The sequence below is a fragment of the Drosophila suzukii genome, chromosome X (genome assembly GCF_043229965.1).
Source record: "Drosophila suzukii chromosome X, CBGP_Dsuzu_IsoJpt1.0, whole genome shotgun sequence".
In the NCBI taxonomy this organism is placed as follows: Eukaryota; Metazoa; Arthropoda; class Insecta; order Diptera; family Drosophilidae; genus Drosophila; species Drosophila suzukii.
Genome location: NC_092084.1, coordinates 17,124,464 through 17,144,347, shown reverse-complemented (window position 1 = coordinate 17,144,347; position 19,884 = coordinate 17,124,464). Strand labels below are relative to the sequence as shown.

Here is a 19,884-nt window from a genome sequence, read left to right as displayed (position 1 = left end):
AGATTTACAGTTTTTAAAAGATAAAAGATCATAGTACCGATTTCTGGATCTTAAGTCCCCCAAAACACTAGTTAGATTTACAGCTTCTAATAAAACAAGATGGTTTCGCCATTGACAGTGTTTATTTGCACGTATAAACGTAGTAAAAGGCAATACAGATAAGGTCAAGCACAAAGTACTTCTTTGCAGTTTGTAAAGCGATGGTGGAAATTCGTGTGGGTTTACGAAGGGCGCCCCACTCGGTGTGTCAGATGTGCAGAATAAGTTATACAAAAAAATCACAAATAGTTTGGGTGCACACATGTATGGGGGCAAAAGCAAGTAGAATCAACAAGAGGCACGGCCAGTGGTTCGATCCGTTGGCCAAATGCACACAGTTAGGTAACACAAAGAGTAGAGCAGTCGAGAACACAGAGCCAGTTGGTCAATAGAAACTATTTTATGCTGATAAGGCTTAAACAGATGGATCTACTAAAGCTAAGTGACGCGGCCCGGAATACAGTCGGTGCTCGGCCTAGGAGTACTGCGTGTGCGGGTTCACGTTGATCATCTCCATGTTGCTGCTGGGGAAACAGAAATAAAACGTTGATTAGTTCAAGAGCCCTTAAAAAAATCAGTCGGTCAATCATATCCCCCGATAAGGACTAAAGCTACTATCAATCGCTACTTAAATGTGAATACTTATCGCGCACCGAGCAAAGCTAATTTGGCCATGAGAAAGAATGCGGCTTCAATGGGGTATGAGGATTTCTCGACTCTTAGCGGACCTAATGCACTACTATGCTGTGGAAGTAGGGATAAGGCGGGAAGGTTGATGGTCATGAGGGTGAAATGAGGATGAACCAATGATCTCAGCGAGCTGAACTCACCTGCGGTTGCATCGCATGTGAATGAAAAGCAGGGCCAGGCCCAGGGTGATGCAAATTGCGCCGACCACAATGTACGCGATGCCCAGGAAGGGATTCTTGCCACCGAGCACGGAGGTGGTGGACAGGATCATGCGCTTGGTGCCGTCGAACGAGACCACCGGATATTCTGCAATAGTAGAGACAAGAATGTAATGATCTAAGTACCTACTTAGCCATCCACACTTACGGTACGTGATGTTCAGCGTGTAATTGCCGGCCTTCAGACCATTAGCATAGTTGGTATTCGTCTGGTCCAGCCGGCGATATAGTTTTCGGAAGCTGGGCAGAGCGGCGGTGCGCATCCACACGATCAGATCCTCGTTCTGGAAGCCGTTGTTTTCCGGATTCTCCGGGTCCAACTCGGCCAATCCCTTTTGCCAGAAAATTGGCTTGGCAAAGTCCTCGAGGGAGACGTTGAGGTTGCCCTCCGGGTTGCGGAACTTTACCCGCTTGTCCGACGGCCAGGCAATGCCCGTCTTCAGCAGCTTGATCTCGTTACCCGCCTGCATCAGGGTCAGAGTGTCTGGAAGGGATCAAGGTTAGTTGCAGTGCAATCGATGTGGCAGAAGGGCATGTCGCACCATTGAACAGCGAGTTGGCAATGGCACCGCAGGGCGCAATGGGTTTCCTTGACTCCGGATCGTAGGCGAAGGGGTCGCAGTCCGAGCTGGGCGTTTGCGACAGGTGACCCAGCAGCTGCTCGTCGTCCCGTGACTTCACATAGCGCCGATGGTTCTGGTAGTAGTTGGTCAGGCCATAGTACATGTAGACCACGCCCTGTGAAAGGAAGTTAAGCAAATGGGAAAATATTAATACTACTGCGAATGTTGTTTGTAGAACTAAAATCTTAGTACCATCAGTACAATTAACAGAAAAATGACTTTAAAATTATATAATTAATTCAGTTAAACAGAGCAAATGGATTATAATCTGTTTATGTTTAATTGGCTTAAAATCTTTACGTTATTAAAACAATTAAACATAAATAGTTGATTAAAATATTAATATGATTAAATTAATTAAACAGAAAAATGACTATAAATCTTTATATGATTAACACAGTTAAACAGAACAAATGGCTTACAAAGTAAACGCACTATTTATATTAAGACCTATTGCTATTAGAATATAATAATCAAAAGCTGATGGAAAGGTCATGTTTATAATTTAATCCAGTTTACTCAATTATACAAGAAATGGTAGTAAAAACCATTATTTTAAGGTTACTGCCTAAAAAAAAAACAGATTTTAAGCATTGTGAAACTTTGTAAAAAAAATTATTTTAGATAAGTATTTTTATGCAGAATTTTTGTAGTACATAAAAACCTTCAAAATAAAAACTATAAATGTTTGTTATCAAATATTAAACATGTGAAACCAGGCAAATATGGCTTTTACTATAGCTATATTATAAAATTCATACAAATTTGCTGTGATAAAAGGTAGGTTGATAAATACTTTATAGATTAGACAAAAAGTTATATTGTAAGAAAAAACGTTCTAACTGATCAGGATACTTGAGTTATGAATAGGTGGTAAAGATGGACTCAAATATGATCTACGATGATAGTATTTGCCGAACTGATGAGTTGTGAACCACTTAGTAGGCTACCAAAACTGGATTATAGTGAATGGAAAAACGGTCTAACTGAAGAGGATATATGAGTAATGGATGCTGGTATAGTTCGGTTCAAAATCCCTTAATCCTATGATGGAAGCCATGATGATATTATTTGGCGAACTGGTGAGTTGTGGACTACATAGTAGGCTACCTAAACTGCACCAGGACCCGCTCAACTCACATTGAAGTCCGTGGGCAGGACGAAGGGCACCTGGCAGGTACACTTGCCGCCCGCGTTGGCCTCCAGGTACTCCGCGCAGGTGGCGTTTCCGCCCGACGGCCTGCACTTGGTGTAGTCGATGATCAGCTCGTTGGCGGTGTTGCTCAGGTGCAGCAGGACCACGCCGATGGGTATGAAGAGCACCCCGATCACGAAGAATGTGGGCAGGACGGTGCGGGCGGTGAGGACGGGCTGCCAGGCGGGCAGGCGCTGTTGCTTGAAGGCCGAATCTGCGGATGGAAGTGGGTGGGAGGAGCAGAAGGTTAGCGACCAGGCGTGACCTCATGGTTTATGCAGGGCGTCCAGGATTGGCCCCGAAAATCGATTTGCCATTGGACATTAGTCATTCCCCTTATCACTTGTTACGCGCTTAAGTGTGTGTGTGTGTTTGTTGTGCGTGCGTGTGTGTGTGTGTGTGGGAGAGGGAGTGGGCGGGGGAGTGTACTCGAATTGAACTGGGTTTTCACCTGAAGGTCGCTTGGACTTCGCCGCCGCACTCTCCTCGTTCTCCGCTGGCTGTGTGGACATGGCGGCTACTCTGTTTTCTCTCTGGGATCGGCTGGCTCCTTAAAAAGCTCCTTTGCTCGTCCACTCGCTGCAGGTTCGTCCAATTGAATAAAGTAAATACAATAAATTTTCGGATCAGCGATGGCACCACATGAGTCATCGATATACATCGATATTACTTATAGCTATAATCGGTGACATTTTTGCAGTTTTTATAAATATATTTAGTGCTTCTTAATGAAAATTAATTTATTTATCTCCTTTGTAATAACTTTATTGATATTTTGATAATTTTATTGCTGTAGTTTTTTCTCATTTAATAGAGATGGACAATGGCGTGAGAGTCTTTCAGAATATCGATAATATTCGGTGTTGCCGGATCAAACTAATTAGAATAGCTCTTATTTTAAAACAACCGTTACAAGGTAATGGGCTTATTTTGTTTTTTTCCTGTAAAATGTTAACATTACCTTTGAAAGGTAATGACAAACCAATATATACAACGTATAACGGTATTTAGTAATTCCTTTTTGGAAAAAATCGGTCGTATCGCTGACCTTGGCATAAATATTTGTAATTAGGTTCCCATAATACAAGAATTTTAAAAATTGTAAAACTATAGGAGGTCGAGAATTTTTCTAAGTTTACCTGAATTATCTTTTAAGTTTCGTAGTTTTATTAAAAAAAATTCAAAAAAACAAAATAATATACCTACATACATATTTGCCAACCAATGTTGGTTGTGAACTTTGCTGAGGTCAGGTGCAATGTAAATATATAGTGATTATTCAAACCGGAAACAGAGGTGCCAGATAAACAGTTGTTTAATTTCATTACCAATTTTTTATAAATTTAGAGTCAGGTTTCCCTTTTGTAATATTTTCAAATATTAGTTTAAAGAAATTAATTTTTAAGTTGTCTAATAAGTATTGAAACTAGAGTTGAACCAGAAAAAATATAATTCCAACAGGTCCCCCCATCCAATGCTTTTAAATACAAGACACATAGTTTTTATTTTTACAACTCGACCGTCATTTTTATTTGTAATTTTATGGTAAATCATTAAATGTAATACAGAAATTAGCAAAAAAAAAACATAGGCTGCAATCAATAATTAATAAGTACAGTTAATAAATTAATCAGTAGCGTATAATTGAACTAAACTAAATGTGAGCTGTGGGGAGACTAACTTTTAGTAGGGGAATTACGTGGTACAGACAGGGGTTTTATTTCAAGAGTACACTGCAAGAAGTCGGTAAGTGCTTCTCCCACTGTAATTAGGAAATAAATGCAATATTAATTTAAATATAACAATTTAACTGTTCTCCCTTTCACTTCCTTTTTTTTAATTTTTAGTATTTACACAGAGTTTACATTCAAGAATTACATAGATTAATTAATATTTTTTTTAATAATTTCTTTTGCATTTTTCAACACATTTTGGCGTTGTAACTTTTTCTCCAACCGGCAAACTTTGAGTTTGGCAAACAATAGTCCACAAAAAAATAGATGGGGTTTCGCTGTAGAAAAACGCCAAATATTCCGAAGAGACTTGATAATAGATTTAAAAAAAATTCGAGTAGCACCTAATAAGTGTGGATTTTCTCTGTATTTATTTCCATGCCTCGGCTGCTGCCCAAATATGGGGGTGTGGCAGTATGGGGCAGCACTTTGCTATACTTTCTCCCCTTTTCTCGTTTCTCGATTCTGAACTTATAACTTTGATATTTTCATATTGGCTATCACTCACATTCGCTCATCATCTCCATTCAGTCGATATATTTCAATATATTTGGGTCATTCACTCACTTAGCCTAGGTTCCTTTCGTCTTATCTCATTCGTTCCCTTCTTTAGTACAGATTAATATAGCACTTGTATAACTTTCCTCGACATTTTTGCAATGAAACAAAAACACAAAAGTCTAAAAAATTGCAAAAAAATATATATTTCGGGGGTGACACAGAAATTGCCAAGCGCTGAATTCGGGTGGGGTTTAGTTTGATGTACGTAGCGCCTAGCGATATCTGCAGCACCCCCGAATATGTTTGTTAAAGTTAAAAAACCTTTACGCATTAGAAAGTTCTTCGTGTCGTGACTAGGCAAGTTTAAATGTATTGGTTTTTTTTAACAATGTTGTCCCTCTTGTTTTCTAGATTTGTATCTTTCAAGCAGCAGGATTATCACCCAAAAGTGATCTATTTGTAGGGAATTATCATCCACTGGCACCTCCTGTCGACATCGCCTGTTTTAAAACTCGACTAAGCGCTCGATTTTAGTACGTCTTAGAGCCGTTTCGTTGTTTTTAGTACGTTTGGATTTGGTTTAGTGCGATGTTAGAAGTATTTCGTGGTTTTGTTAATTCTCTTGCTATTTTCGCTGCGAATTTATGTTAAACTGGAGGACTTCGTGGGCACTCTACAGATGCTCATCGCCGTGGTATCCGTTCCGAAGTGGCTGACGCTCTTGCGAGTGATCCGTTGGTCGGTTGCGATTAAAGAAGCCGCACTGTAATGGTTTAAAAATGGGAGATTTTTTATCAGAAAACTGTCTTAAATAGGTATATACAAAAATTGTATTTCATTCTAGAATTAATTTATTTCGAATATTCAAATGTGGTCTACGGTTCAGAAAATAAAAAACAAACTGTGTCTTTTATGGGTAATATAGATTTGTTTCAGAAACTCCCTTTTGAGATAACCAATTCAGATACATTGATTTCAAACCAATTTACAAGAATAGATGGTTTCATAAAGTACAGTATAATTTTTAAGTTGATATTACTTTTTAAACCGTACCAGTTTAATATGTATTTTTTAAGAGGAAGAATCCAAAATTGCATTTTTCACTATCTCTTTAACATTACTTAGTGGAAAAACTGTTACGAGTAAATATAGCTGTAGACACCAAGTTGATCCTGGCACTTTTTTTTTTCAATTTCCAGAAATATACATATCTATAACCCACCTTGTAGAGCAGCCAGACGAGCAGCAGGAAGATGAGTGCTCCGGCACAGGCGGCCAGGACGACGACCCACAGGGGCACCATTTCGGGCTCCTGCAGGGGTTCCGGCTCCGCCTTGTAGAAGATCTCGTGCGTTTTGATGATCGGATCCTTCGGAGCTCCGATGAAGGGCAGCAGGACGACATTGGCCACCGCCAGTGTGGACACATTGAGTGGCACATTCGAGGCCAGCTTCTCCATCGTTTTGGCCACCATGCGTGCCCGGATGGCCACGAAGGCGGCATCGCCGTCCTCGGTGCCCAGATTGGTGACCACACACCGGATGGTCTTGCACCTGGCCGACTTGCAGGGTGAGTTCAGATCGATCTGGTGAGGCTGCTCCGCTTCGGCTGCCTCCGCCGCCTCATTGGATCTCCGCAGGCGACGTGGTACACCAGAGCTGCTCGAACTGGAGCTACTGCTGCTCCAGTGACCTGGCGTTGCCTGTTGCAGGTTGTCCTCGTCATAGAAGTCCTCGTTCTCCCGGCCATAGTAGGGCTTGCTGCCCGAGGAGTAGGTCACATGGTGGGTCTGATAGCCACCGGGTGCACCACTGCCACTGTATTGGGTCTGGCCCTGGTAGGATGTCTGCAGCGGATGTCCCGCCTGGAACTGGGCCTGATTCTGACCCTGGTAGTGCCCCTGGTTGCCACTGGAGAACTGACCCTGGCTTTGGCCCAGACTCTGGCTGGGATTCTGGTATTGCTGCTGACTCCTGTACAGCTCGTTGTCCACATTGCCCCGGTTGAGGGTGCCCAGATCGAAGCCTCCGGCATGGAAGTTGCCATTGCGACCGCCAAATTGGGATTTGTCATTGAAGCTGACGGGGGATCCCAGTCCTCCAGATCCACTGGAACCCGCCAAGAGGACCTGTTGATGCTGCTGCTGCTGTGGCTGTTGCTGCTGTTGGCTTGGCCAAGTGCGATAGTTTGAGGAGCCAGTGGAGCTGCTAGAGCTACTGGATTGCTCCACGGGTCTGGCCATCTGGATGTGACCCTGGGTGCTGTGACCACGCAGCTGAGCCGACGGAGCACCTGAACCCAATCCCGACGAAGAGCTACTGGTGGAGAAGGTGGCGAAGCTGGACTGATTCATCCTGGGCTCCTGGACCGCCAGACTGGCACGATCACGATGAATGATGGAGGCATCTCCAATCGATTCCAGCTTATCCTCATCCAAACGTTCCTGCACCTGTTTGGGTGTCAATCTGTTGCCAGCATCCGGGGTGTTGCTAACTATAACACCCTGAACGAATCCCTGACCTTGGGCTTTCTCCACATGGCCACCAGCTCCAGATTCGGCGAATGCCCAGCCCGATGAGCTGGCCGATTCTCCAGAGGCCTGAACCGAATTCGATATGGCACCCTGGGCCTGCAGATACGATTTCCTAGCCAGCTTCTCGTCCAGCTGGAGATTGTACTCATTGACCGCCACCTGGTCGCATTGGATCTTTCCACCGGTCTCCGGTTGATTTAGCAGGTACATCAGGGCATCCCCATTGATTGTCTCGTAGGGTAGATGGATATTGACCTCCGCCTGCTCAATGATCGAGGGACGATTGTTGCGGATCTCGTAGATGTGCACCACCTGGGGTCCGATCTCGTCCTCCTTGGTGGCATTGTTCAGCACCTTGTAGTCGTCGGCCTTGTACAGCTGGTAGTCGGGCAGGGAGGTGCCCTTGATGTCCAGGTCCGTGTCCACCCAGATGCCCACGCTCTGGCGGATCTTGTTATCGTAGTCAGAGCCCGGCTTTTCCAGATTCGTCGAGTTGGCCTCCCAGTAGAAGTCGTAACTGGAGGAGCTGCCATACTTTTCCTCCGGCACCAAAATGATCTTGAAGTGGGCCTAGAAGTGGGATGTAAAGTAAGGTTTAGTTGGGCTATAAAAAAAGGTATGTGCCACAGGAAGCGAAAGAGGTTTAAAAACACCTTAGATGGTGGCTAACAGTATGCTGTGTGATTTATTGGAAATTATCCATAATATATTGCATACTTTTGGGTACCTTAAGCAGTGATTTCAACACCTTAAAGGTGGTTTGCTTTGTATCCACTAACATACTTTTATTTTAACATTACTATACACCTCAAAAGGTACCTAAAAGTATGCTGTTCCGTTTTGTTGCATAATTTTGGGCATCCCTTCAAGTGCTTTCAAAACTCTCGAGTTTTTTATCTTATAGAGATGGAATCTTAAGTCATTTTTATTTTACTGAAGGTACACTCACAATCTTTCCCGACTCCAAGGGATTTCCAATGTCGCACTTGAGCGTGTGATTGTTCTCCGGAGTGGGCGCCGAGCAGGAGATGGGCGTGTCCTTCTTCTCGCCCAGCTGCTCAACCTTTCTGTACTGAAGATCCGGCGGGGTGACCATGTAGAAGGCGGCTTCGAAGGCATCCTCATTGGTGTTCGAGATGAGAACGTCGATGACCAAGGGTTCGGGTGAGCCAAATAGATACTTGTCCACAGTTCTGTTAAGAAGAATATTATGTAATAGAGAACTAGAAGATATTATAGTTATACCCACTTGACTTCGAGCTTGAGATCCGGTTCGCAGATGTTGTCTGGGCCACAGTTCTTTTGAATGTTGATGGCATCCCTAAGGATGATCTCGCGGTTTTGATCAATCACCGGTTCCAGGTTGCTGCGCCTATGCCGAACCATGGGATCCAAGGGGCGACTGCTGCGCAGATTGTAGCGGGCCTCGACCTCCAGAGGGGTCAACTTATCCTGAACCTTGTCCAGCAGATAAACAGTCTCATTGAGACAGAATTTCTGGCCATAGTTCAACCGGATGGTTTGATTCCTGATATTCTTGCCCTCGTCCCGCAGGAAGAACATACGGGGATTGGGCAGTTTTTTGGCATCCAGCAACCAGGACACATCGAAGTCCAGTTGCTCGGGAAGATAGCGACCGGTGTAGCTCCAGCAGGTGGTCAGAAGCATGCAGGGCACCTTCTTCTGATCCCTCAGCAGCTGGCAACTCCGGTCGTCCAGGCTGATCAACTTCGAGTTGCTGGCAAAACTGGTCTCGGCATTGACGGCGGCCACTGGTCGGGATTTGAAGATGAACACCTGGCCGGAATTGTAGGCACCCACGGCCAGATCTGGATAGGTATTTCCGTCCATATCGAGGCCACCGGAGAGGGCGAATCCAAAGGTTTGCGGGTAGGGAGCTCCCTCCACAATCTGTTCCGACTTGATGATCTGCGATGGTTTGGCCAGGGGACCCAGCGGGGATCCATGGAAGATGTAGACAACGCCACGACCCTCGGGTCCATCGTAGGGAGCACCCACTGCAAAGTCTCCGTAGCCATCGCCATTCACATCACCCAGGGTGGTCAGAGCCAGGCCAAATCTTCCCTTGCTGTGCAATCCATCGCGAATGTGCTCCGTCGTCCAGCGCTTCTCCTCGCTGGGACCTCCCTGCAGCAGGATATACACCCTGCCAACATCGTACTTGCCCTCCACATTATCGGGATCCGTGTACATGGGTGCACCGATGAGCAGATCGTCCAGACCATCGCCATCCACATCGCTGGTCGCCAAGGAGTAGCCGAAGTACTCGCCAATCTGGCGACCGGTGATATTGAAGATATTTGCCATGTTCCAGCGATTGACGACGATCCGTCCCACGAGATTACCACCTCGAGGCATGCCAATGGCCACATCCTCGCTGCGATCCCCATCGAAATCACCGGTGACCATCGAGTAGCCCAAGTAGGAGTCATCATTCACCGAGGCGCTTTCCGAGGTGGAGAACACCTGGTTCTCTGGCCTGGTCACATCGTGGGAACTGGCCATACCTGGGGATTGGGTAAAGAACTGGGGTTAAAAACACTGGCCAAGGCTTTGGGATATCATCTCCTCTATCGGACCGGTTGTTTTTTTGGGTGAGTTTTCAGTTGCGGTCGAAAAATAGTGATATATTTACTTTTGAATTCAAAGTCCTTTTAACAGAATAACACTTAAATCACTATGGTTTTGAAATCCCTTTGAAATTTAATTTTAGGTGTCTAAAAGTACGCAGTGTTTAAGTTTCAAATATATTTCTGCATATTTTTAGACACCTAAAAATTACATTTACAAGTGATTTTAAAGCCTTGTGATTTCTGTGCCATCCACAAGTAGCTTTAAATATTATTTGTTTTTTTTTTATTTCTATTATTAAAACTACTATTTTTCTGGCCGCAACTGTTTTTGCGCATATGGCTAAATGGGCATGCTGGGCAAGAACAAACAACGATATAAACGATGATGGGCACATAGTGAGATGGCACATGGAACTTTTAACTACTCCCAGCCAAGGAAGCCACAACAACAATTAACACAAGATACTACACTACGTTTTTGGATGATTACGTGTATATGTCTGATTACAGGGGCACTACAAACAAACATGCTGGGGAAACGTGCTGAGATTATGATTAGTTTGCATTCCAGTTAGTACAGTCAGGCCCGAAATAAGCTACATGCTCTTAAAAACATAAGCTACGCAGATTTTACGGCCAGACGAAGGGTGCGGTACAAGTCGGGCAGCAAGAGAAAATATATCTATTTTTGTTTTCAAAATATTTCACTTCTTATCATAAGTTTTTATAAAAATGTTGCCTATGCTCATAGGTATAAATCTTGCTAGTTTCCTACAACTCCATAAAAATAAACCATTATCTTATAACCTTCTGAATTTTGTTACAATCTAAAGTAAGAAACTATAGTATAAATGTAAAGAGTAAAAATTGTAGAGCTAGATAGTAATAGGACATTTTCAGTTTTTTAATTCGTGTACAAGTTTTAAATTTGTAAGAACAAAGTGTAATACAATTTGTCTTAAAATGTGTTTACTCTTTCGAGGGACAGAAGATATAAAATCCATTATAATCCCCGAATTTTGGGTGCACTTTTCATATTGATCGCTACCCAAACTAAGAACCCCTCTGTTGATAAACTTTATAATTCGGCTTTTCGAAGAAAGTATATTGTTGCATACTTTATGACAGCTTTCAAAGGAAGGAAAATATTTTGAATATAACCATAAGATCTCTCTCTGCCGTTCCGTGACACCTTTGTCAAAGCCACCCCTTTAGGGATAACCCAGGATCAGATGAAAGAGAAATTAATATATATACACCACTTTCCCAAAACAATTTCTTTTTCATCGAATAGATCCTAAAAAGAGAAAAGCAGTTAAGTCAACAACCATAAAAGCAGTTTTTGGCAAAGCGGGAGGTACGTAGTGTTTGTTTTATCCTCTAAAACCATAGATATTAATAGGCAAAGCTTTCTAGCGACTTCTGTGGGGACGCATCGAACAAATCTATATGGTTTGCTTTTTTTCGATGGGTTGCCCAGGGTGTTTTCTTATATCGATGGATGATGTTGGATAGAGATTTCATGAGGTTTGATTTGATATATTTTTTTTGATTGTCAGACACCATTAATGGGACTCTCAATGGAGTTTATGTTTATGTGGGTGGGTGTTTGTGTTTAGGTACTTTTTTTGAGCTGGGTTAATGTTCGTAGGTACAGTTTCAGTTGAGTTTTGAGGCAGTGGGTGAGAAGCGTAGTTGCTGTTTGTTTTTTGTTTGTTTTTATTGATTTTTTTGCGATTTTATTATTATTACCTCCAGTGCCGAAGGGCTGATAAAGAGGCGGCTTAAATGGAAACTCGGCATCGGGCGGTATCGAGTAGGTTTGTCCTTTTTATGGTTTTTGTTTTCGGTATATCGGGGTTTTGTTTTTTTGATAGCAACAGAAGTTGTAGGGAAGAATGTTGATTGGGATTCGGTATTGGTATTCGGGTTCATGTGATCGAGTGGTGCGGTTCGGTTTTTTGGGAATCGGTACAGAATGCATTACACATTTTCATTTCATTTGAAGTTCGGTACAAAATCGCATGCATTTTGCCCCGATACACAGGATATTGATTGAGTGTAGAGTGAGACAGAAGGTGGAGGAAGGAGCAAAAATATAAAGAGAAAGAGAGAACATAATTTTGATTAATCAGATCAGGAAGAACATTACGCGTTATACGGTACAGGTACAGTTACAATTACAGTTATAGATACGATTACAGTTACAGTTAACGTTACAGTTACAGTAGAAAATCTTGTATCAAATACGGTACAGTAAATGCAGCTAACTTCGATTGGGTTAAATTAACATTAAGATACGATTAACAATAGTTAAGATTTACGGTTATATTGCTGACTCCTGCTGTCGAGTTGTGAATGATATTGGAGTTAGCAAAAAAACTGTTTTAAATTTTGCTCAGGTACTGGGTACAATTTCAAAAGGTACAACATTGTTAGCTTTTAGCAGCGACAATGGTGCGACGTTAGGCCGATTGGGGTTAAACGATTTGAAAGACAACAACTCGACAACACAATATATTGACGTCATGAAACTTAGTTAACTCTACTTTTTCGATAACTGTGCATTTAACGACTGTATCTAACGGATACAAAGTTGTACCTAATTTTAAATATTTATTTTACTTTATCCATTTCCAAAATGTTATTTGTAGTTCAAACCATTTAAAAAATACATTGTAAAATACACACTTATCGGTTCTAAAAAATATTTTCTATATAACAAAACAACTTTACAAAATGTACTTAAAAATTTGTAAATTTGTCTTGACTTATAAAAATAGGTTTCTACAATCTACCTATGAGTTTTTTATCGACTAGACGAAGTTACAATGCGACATGCACTCTAAATACATCTTAGTTTATAGCTAAATCTAGCATGCCATCTTCTACAGATGCATATTGGATGATACCCACATAGAACTACAGATCGAGTGTTAGAGACTGGAAACGTGAGTTCCTAATTTATAGGAACGGAATTAGGATCGGGTATTACGATACAAACATATAGCTAGACCCATATTATGCGGACAGTATCCATTTTATTACGTATCTATTAAGTAACTTAAGTTAAGGACTATCAATAGAGAACAAAAATTAAACACACGAGGGGATAAATAAGATAAACTAAGCTATGGGATACTATGTTAATGCAATCACTTTGATTTTGTACATCGGAAGGCAATCAAAATTCAATATTTTCGTGGACTAGGGGGAAGGACGAGGACAAATGCTAAATGAAAACGGGGATAACGAAATTCAAATTTCAAACCAGACTACGTGTGTGTGGGTGTGTGTTCTTGTGTTCGTTTTGGGATCGTCTAGGGTTTAAGGATATTACTTATAGTTCTAGCTATGACTAAATACATTGGATAAATTTCGATCGTCTCATTGAGACAAGAGGTACTAGAAAGAACAACAACTTCAAAATACATACAGTAAAAGTAACTCGTCTCAAGAGACAAAAAGGTATTGAGGTACGGATAAATAAATAAATAAGAAGTAGAACAACGGTACACGGTACATGTGGGAAAAACGTGCACTTACCTTGCCAGTACCAACTGCCAGGTGCGCCAATAAACAAGCGCGATCCATTCTACAACGGGAGAAAAAAGGTTACACATATATAAACACATGTAGGTATATAATAGTCAAATCGAATGCTGGGGATGCAATTGCGAATGCAAATGTTATGCCACGATCCCAACGAGGTGCCAACTAAACGTGCCCATGTCTGTCCATCCGTCTGTCTTTTCCGAACCATTCCATGCATATAATAACTCAATGAAACCCAAAAAAAAAGAGAAGAAAAAAAGGGAACCTTTTGGAGGTCTAGAGATCGGATTCTGGTCTTCCCAACGCAAGGGGAACTTGGAATGCTCTTTGATTTATTGAAAATCTATAGGGGGTTAGACTTCTCTTAAAAATAATTTCTTTAGCAAGCTTGTGAATGTTTAAAAATTTGTTAGTATATAACGATATGATCTATGTATATGGCACCCCACTCTAAATGCTTAAAAATAAGTAAAGTTAAAAGGAAAGATGATCTATGTATATGGCACCCCACTCTAAATGCTTAAAAATAACTATAGTTTTATAATCACTTGCGAAGCTGTCCAAAAGTATGCTGCAATACATTTCCAACTGCGTAATTTTTTCATTGCATACTTTCAGAAGTAGTTTTAAGTGATTCCAAAACTATAGTGATTACCCACTCAAAACTACCATCCATGGATATTAATTTACCCCATTTTCGGAAGGGTATACCCACTGAGTACTTACCCCGTTGATCGCTGCACTAAATCCAGCCTGACACGAGCCCTGGCGATGATAACCCCAGTTGTCTGCAAAGAGAGATGGAAATGCATAGCATAAGTGAGTGATTGGGCAAAAAAAAAAATAAAGGGAGGCTGGGGCGAGGGAATGCCAGTCACACACAGTTGACCATTTAGGCATTGTGCGATTGCGATTGCGTTTGCGATTGCGATTTCATCATAAATGTTCGCAGGGCCCCGGGGTTTCCGAAAAGGGAACGGTGTGTGGGACAATAAATTGCAAATAATTACCGATGCAATGCAATAAATTGCGCTGCTATTTGTCAGTCGAGAGCTGGACGAGAGTTGGACGAGCGTTGGAGCAACATAAAAGGATTAGAGCGCGCCTTTGGGGCAAGATCTTCGCCTGCCAAAGCGATGGACATTGAAATGAAAACACAACAATAAAAGCAGCCCCAACTGCCGAGCGGCAAACAAAAAGATCAAGACGAGGCCCAAAGTGGAGACGGCATCCGCACATACATATATCCACATCCACAGCCACATCCATTGCCACACATCCTTTTGTTGGCCCCGCCTTTTGTTTGTTTGTTTGTTTGTCCGGCAAAGTGTCTGGCGAATGTTGCCTTGCTACCAAATACGAAATCACGTAACATCAGCAAGAAGATCAACAAAAAAGCGAGGAAGTCGAGCCTTAAGATACCCTTTTACATTATTATCATGGTCAAAAGTACTTTAATAAAGCAAAGTTTATTTGGGCTTCGTTATATGATATGTCAAAAAGCTTGAAAAACAAACAATAACATTTATTTCATTGATGCACAAAGTTTGTGGCGCCCACGGTGGGGCCTTTTACTAATCTTTTTTTTTGGCGCCCCCGGGTGGACTTAAGATCTTTTATGAGCTATCATATTAGGGTTTAATTTTAACGAGCCTCTACAATTAGTTTGCTTAACTGATGAGATCCTCTACTTCAGAAAAGGGTATTCCCCTGGACAACAACAACTTTATGTCGCATGTGCGGATAAAAGCCAGGCTTCCAGTTCAGAAAAAAAGGGGTAGGAAAAGGGGGACTTGGTCTTGGAGCAAAAACAACAGAGAAATCAACAGGCAGATCGTGCGTTTGATCAAATTAAACGATAACAATTTGTCTCGAAGTGTTTCAATTTGAGCGCAGCGACAGCAGCGACGGCAGCAACATGTTGCTGCTGGCACCGGCAATCGCATAAGTCAACTCTTTTACTCGTTTTTTTTTTTTTTTGATTTTTTCGTAACTCGTAACTCGCACACAGGTCCTCCTCTCGTACGTGAGCATACCCATGGCATTGTCTTCGCAGTTGTATGTAGTAATTCCCATAATAAAATCGCCCCGTCTTGAATTACAATTAGTTTTTAGCAAGGGCACGCCGAGATCTCCGCTCCTTTGTCGACATTTCAACTTGGCTGTTGGTCACTCGATTGTTTTGTACTTTTCTTTGATTTACCCATGCCTTTTTTTATTCCTCGGTCTGTGTTTCCTTTAACTATTTACTTTGGCATTTTGTGCGTTAAGTTGGTATTTATTGCTTTCAGTGATGTCGGAATGTGCTGAACGGACTGTCAGGATGAGTTGCTGTTGCTGCTGATGTTGCTGCTAATCATTTCACAACAAAAGCGCTATGTCAGCATTAATAACGCAACAACAAGACCACTGGGAATCGAGTTGGCCCATTCGTGTGTGCTTAGAATCTATAAATCGCCAGGCGGATTGAGCAATCGCCTCGTAAAAGGGGCCTAAACTCATATATAAAAATGCAACTAGTTCAAAGAAACCATCAAAAAATGGTAAGAGAAATATATCATTCGAATGAGTTACATCCACAGATTTTTAAATATGAAAACATCGAGATTATAAATAGAACGCTGACTATTTTCTTTTTTTAGGTAATTTCTAGGTCAATATCATACGCTGATCCACGGGGTGATATAGGGGATAGATCCCACCCACTCGGGTAAAAAAGTATATGTTATATGTATTTTATTTCAAATTTGTTGATTTCTACTCTAAATTTTTGTTATATCTTTTTCACAACCAAATTATGGATTTGCCAATGGTAAGTATACAAAATTTTAAATATCTAACTAATAGTGGTAACTATATAACTTTCGTACGAACGTGTTCGATAAGCTATTTGAACTATCCGCAGAACAAAAAACCTCATTAGAATTTTACAACCCAAAAAGTTTGAAATATTTTCCAGAATAATTCAGTTTATTACAGCCACTTCAATTGACTCAGAGATTTAAAGCAAATTCAATCTACATTGCCATAAGCCATTCCACGAACAAATAGGAAAACAAGCAATAAATGAGCAAAAGCAACAGCAATTCTTCCGTATGATAAACTAGTTCAAGAGTCACAACCCCAACTAATGGCCATATGCCAGCCCCCATATAGAAAGACTAATACGTAAACACACATCTATACGGATATAGCTCCTTAAAAATCCGAAAGATATATGCAGATGTACATACATACGTAAGTTGAATGCTTTGCATCTGCGAGGCGAGGCTAAAAATAATCACACCTTCTCGAAACTTTGCGGAGGAGAAGGACGCGAATGCCCCATGTGTGCTCGGTTTTATATGTACGCCCATTTTTATATAGACCTAGATATAGTCGGTATAAAACGATGACTAACCAAACAAATTTGGCAGGCTGTCCCAAAGGCGAAAAAGAAAAACACTGAATAATCAGAAAAGAAGGGAAAGTAATGTGAGGTAAAAGCAGGAAAAACAAATGCATCACAACGAAGAAAATAAAACTTTGAACATCAAATTAAATATTTTTAGATATACGAACATGGGAGCATTACAAACTACACAGGATGGATATGTTTTTCAAGTTTTCGTCGGTCCGTATTTGTAGGCTGTCAAGTCGCATAAATCTTTCATTGGATCCAGGTGGGTGGAGATATTCTGGGTCGCAAAGGTTTACGATATAATCTAATGCTGTTGGTTTATGTTTCCAAATGACGACGAATTAATCACTTAGGGCTAAGATGTGTGGAAAAAATTAGTGAACTTCAAAAAAGGGGAACTAAGTGGAATGTGTTCATTTAAACAGCTGCAGACTAAAATTTTTACAGAAAGCTCTATTTCCATCACGATCGAACAATAAACTTTATATGCCAAATAGGGTCTTGAGAAAATTGTTTCAAATTTGAATTTATTTCTTTTCGATGTCGCAAAATTAAAATGGTTGGTATGTCGGAGTTCAAACCCAAGGTTTATGAAGTAATTGTTTTTAATTCAAACTGATTTTTATTTTTTGGGTTCGTACAGTGAAAGAATCATAACTTAACACCATTTTATTTGTCTATTGGGTACAAATAAGTCTGAAAAAGGTAGGTTTGTCCGGGTTCAAGCCGAAAATATGTGAAATATTTTTTTCTCTAACTTAACTCCACTTTTTTTTTAAAGTGAAACTATTTTTTCAATCTGCCCAAAAAATCAAATTTTATGCCGTAACTTGTTCCAGTCACCTTAATTGCTCACCAACCGATTGTCGAGCATTCTTGACACTTTTCACTTTCCCTCAAGTTGCCGTTATTCGATACTGGGGCACTACCAAAAAAAACGAGAATAAAACTAAGGAGAAAAAAAGTGAAGCAACAAAAGCCGAAGGAATGCCAGCGACTGACAGTTTAAATTTCGCTTTTCAAGGGATTCCCTGCCGCTCGAATTACAGAATCACACCGAATCGGAGGTCGAATTAGGCCTGTGGTGTGGGTTAATGTTAATGTTAATCCCGGGCAGGGATACCCGGTCCCTCCGATATACGACTACTCACTTGTCCGGCAGGGGGAGACCTCGTAGAACTGCTCGAAGTTGTGCGAGGTGAAGCAGGTGCCCACGGGATCAATGCGGAACGCCTTCGATGGCGTCATCGTGTGGAACACATAGCGCGGTGCACAGGCCTGCAATGAGAGATGGAAATGGAAATCAATGGAGATGCAGTAAAGTGCACAGTAAGAAATGTTTTAGCTCTCTAATTTATATGAAACAAGGTATTTTGAACTCAGAAGTCCAATGAATTCATTTAGAAAGAAGACCTTCTTTTATTCACTGCATACTTTTAGACACCCTAGTGATTTGTGTGGAACCCCCAAATATTTAGATGTCACATATCATATTTTCTATAATTATGTAATATAACTAACACTATGAAAACCATTTTTTTTAAATTTATAATTAACATATATGTTTTTATATTATTTTAGCTATAACACATTTTTTCAGGTGTAGATGAAAGAGACAGGGGCAGGCATGGAAATTATTTGGTGAAGATGTGAGACAATGGCAGGCCAGCAGCAACGGCAAAGTCATGGAGCTCTGCGGCCCTCCTAAAATGGCCAAAGCGAATTAACAGACCCCATATCCACCAAGCACAGTGGGGCAAAAGTACTGGAAAAGGTGAGTTCAATATTATAATAGATCTTTAAGTCTTTTAAGTTCCTTGCAGTTCAATATTATAACAGAACATCAAGTCTTTGAAGTTTCTTACAAGCAATTTTAATAGGAAAAAGTAACTCTAAATATAGTTGAATAATATATATTTTATAAAAAATTAACTTCATTTTGATATATATTTTAGACAAATATATATTTTCTTACGATTCAAATTGTGCCAAATCGAGAAAGATTTCCTTACAAGAAATAACATTTTGGCATTGTTTTTTAAACCGAAGATTCGATTTTCTTAGGCACTGAACCACTGTGCGTGGGGAGTGAGTTAACCTCGTCGCATTGGATCGCTTCGCATCCCAGCCGATCTGTGTGTTTATATAGTTTTATAATGTATAAATGGCTGGCAGTTGGACATAAAACACGCACGAGACTCGGGGTCTCAGCCATCTCTGTCGCAGTGCCGTTCCAAATATGGTCAGCGGTTGGAGTTTTGTGGCATGAGGCATGGGGCATGGGGCAGGAACAGCCGAGGCAGCCGAAGCAGCAGGCATCAGCATCAGCGTCAAGATCTTAGGCCGGGCCATTGTCTCCGCACTGCAATTACTTTTACAAATTTATACATATTGTGCCATTTATGGCAACCAGTGGCTCTCTGTATCTGTCGCTTTTCCGCCTAGCCCCCTCCTTTTGGCAACTCTGACATAAACTCAAAATGACGCGCTATCGCCAAAAATGCATGCTGATCGGATATCGGATGGGAGCGGATGGAGGGGCCGAACCATTCAAATGCCCCATTGAATCACAAATCTATGGGCCAGGCCATATTATGCAAGCAGGCGCAGAATCGGGCAAACAAAAAAATCACAGTCCAGCTAACCCTACACTTTAAGAAACATAAGATCTTAATAATTTCTACTTACTAAAAAGCAAATTGAAAACGTATCTCTTTGTTCATTGCGGAATTCACGGAAATCATAAGGGTTTTGTAAGTACTTATAAAAAGTGCTTAAAAGTATGCAACTTCATATTTGTAAT

At 41.2% G+C, this 19,884-nt stretch overlaps 2 protein-coding genes across 8 annotated transcripts in view; both read right to left on the bottom strand.

Moving 5' to 3' along the window:
• Positions 1 to 103: 103 nt before the first annotated feature.
• Positions 104 to 3,388, bottom strand: Cdc50 (cell cycle control protein 50A). 6 transcript variants are annotated; one of them, XR_005014710.3, is made up of 7 exons: positions 3,217 to 3,388; positions 2,711 to 2,979; positions 1,490 to 1,685; positions 1,096 to 1,431; positions 870 to 1,035; positions 693 to 783; positions 104 to 563 (listed from the first exon to the last, which is right to left on the bottom strand). XR_005014710.3 is itself a non-coding variant. In XM_070997741.1 (7 exons), exons 1-7 carry the CDS (start codon positions 3,275 to 3,277, stop codon positions 547 to 549), a joined length of 1,131 nt encoding a protein of 376 aa, XP_070853842.1. In that variant the 5' UTR covers positions 3,278 to 3,388; the 3' UTR covers positions 104 to 546. The 6 variants fall into 6 exon arrangements, 4 of the variants coding, with proteins under 4 accessions (XP_070853842.1, XP_070853843.1, XP_016923836.1 ...); XR_001767268.4 differs by having other exon boundaries at positions 104 to 560; XM_070997741.1 differs by having other exon boundaries at positions 693 to 778.
• An 876-nt stretch (positions 3,389 to 4,264) lies between these two features.
• if (integrin subunit alpha inflated) overlaps positions 4,265 to 19,884 on the bottom strand; it is a 32,035-nt gene continuing 16,415 nt past the window's right edge. Inside the window, exons 4-11 of one of the 2 annotated variants that reach the window (XM_017068607.4) lie at positions 18,233 to 18,359; positions 14,408 to 14,469; positions 13,673 to 13,721; positions 11,879 to 11,953; positions 8,782 to 10,060; positions 8,482 to 8,725; positions 6,222 to 8,102; positions 4,265 to 5,762 (exon numbers count right to left, since the gene is read on the bottom strand). In XM_017068607.4, the coding sequence (XP_016924096.2) occupies positions 5,673 to 5,762; positions 6,222 to 8,102; positions 8,482 to 8,725; positions 8,782 to 10,060; positions 11,879 to 11,953; positions 13,673 to 13,721; positions 14,408 to 14,469; positions 18,233 to 18,359 (3,807 nt within the window). In that variant the 3' untranslated portion in view covers positions 4,265 to 5,672. The remainder of the gene's footprint in view (positions 5,763 to 6,221; positions 8,103 to 8,481; positions 8,726 to 8,781; positions 10,061 to 11,878; positions 11,954 to 13,672; positions 13,722 to 14,407; positions 14,470 to 18,232; positions 18,360 to 19,884) is intronic. The other variant, XM_065868183.2, reaches the window with a different exon arrangement.

Excerpts from the sequence above, each read along its gene's own strand:
- Cdc50 (XM_070997741.1), bottom strand. The coding sequence starts at position 3,277 with ATGTCCACACAGCCAGCGGAGAACGAGGAGAGTGCGGCGGCGAAGTCC. Across the intron at positions 1,686-2,710 it reads TCCTGCCCACGGACTTCAAT|GGCGTGGTCTACATGTACTA; the intron begins GTGAGTTGAGCG and ends TTCCTTTCACAG. Across the intron at positions 1,036-1,095 it reads CACGCTGAACATCACGTACC|AATATCCGGTGGTCTCGTTC; the intron begins GTAAGTGTGGAT and ends CTACTATTGCAG.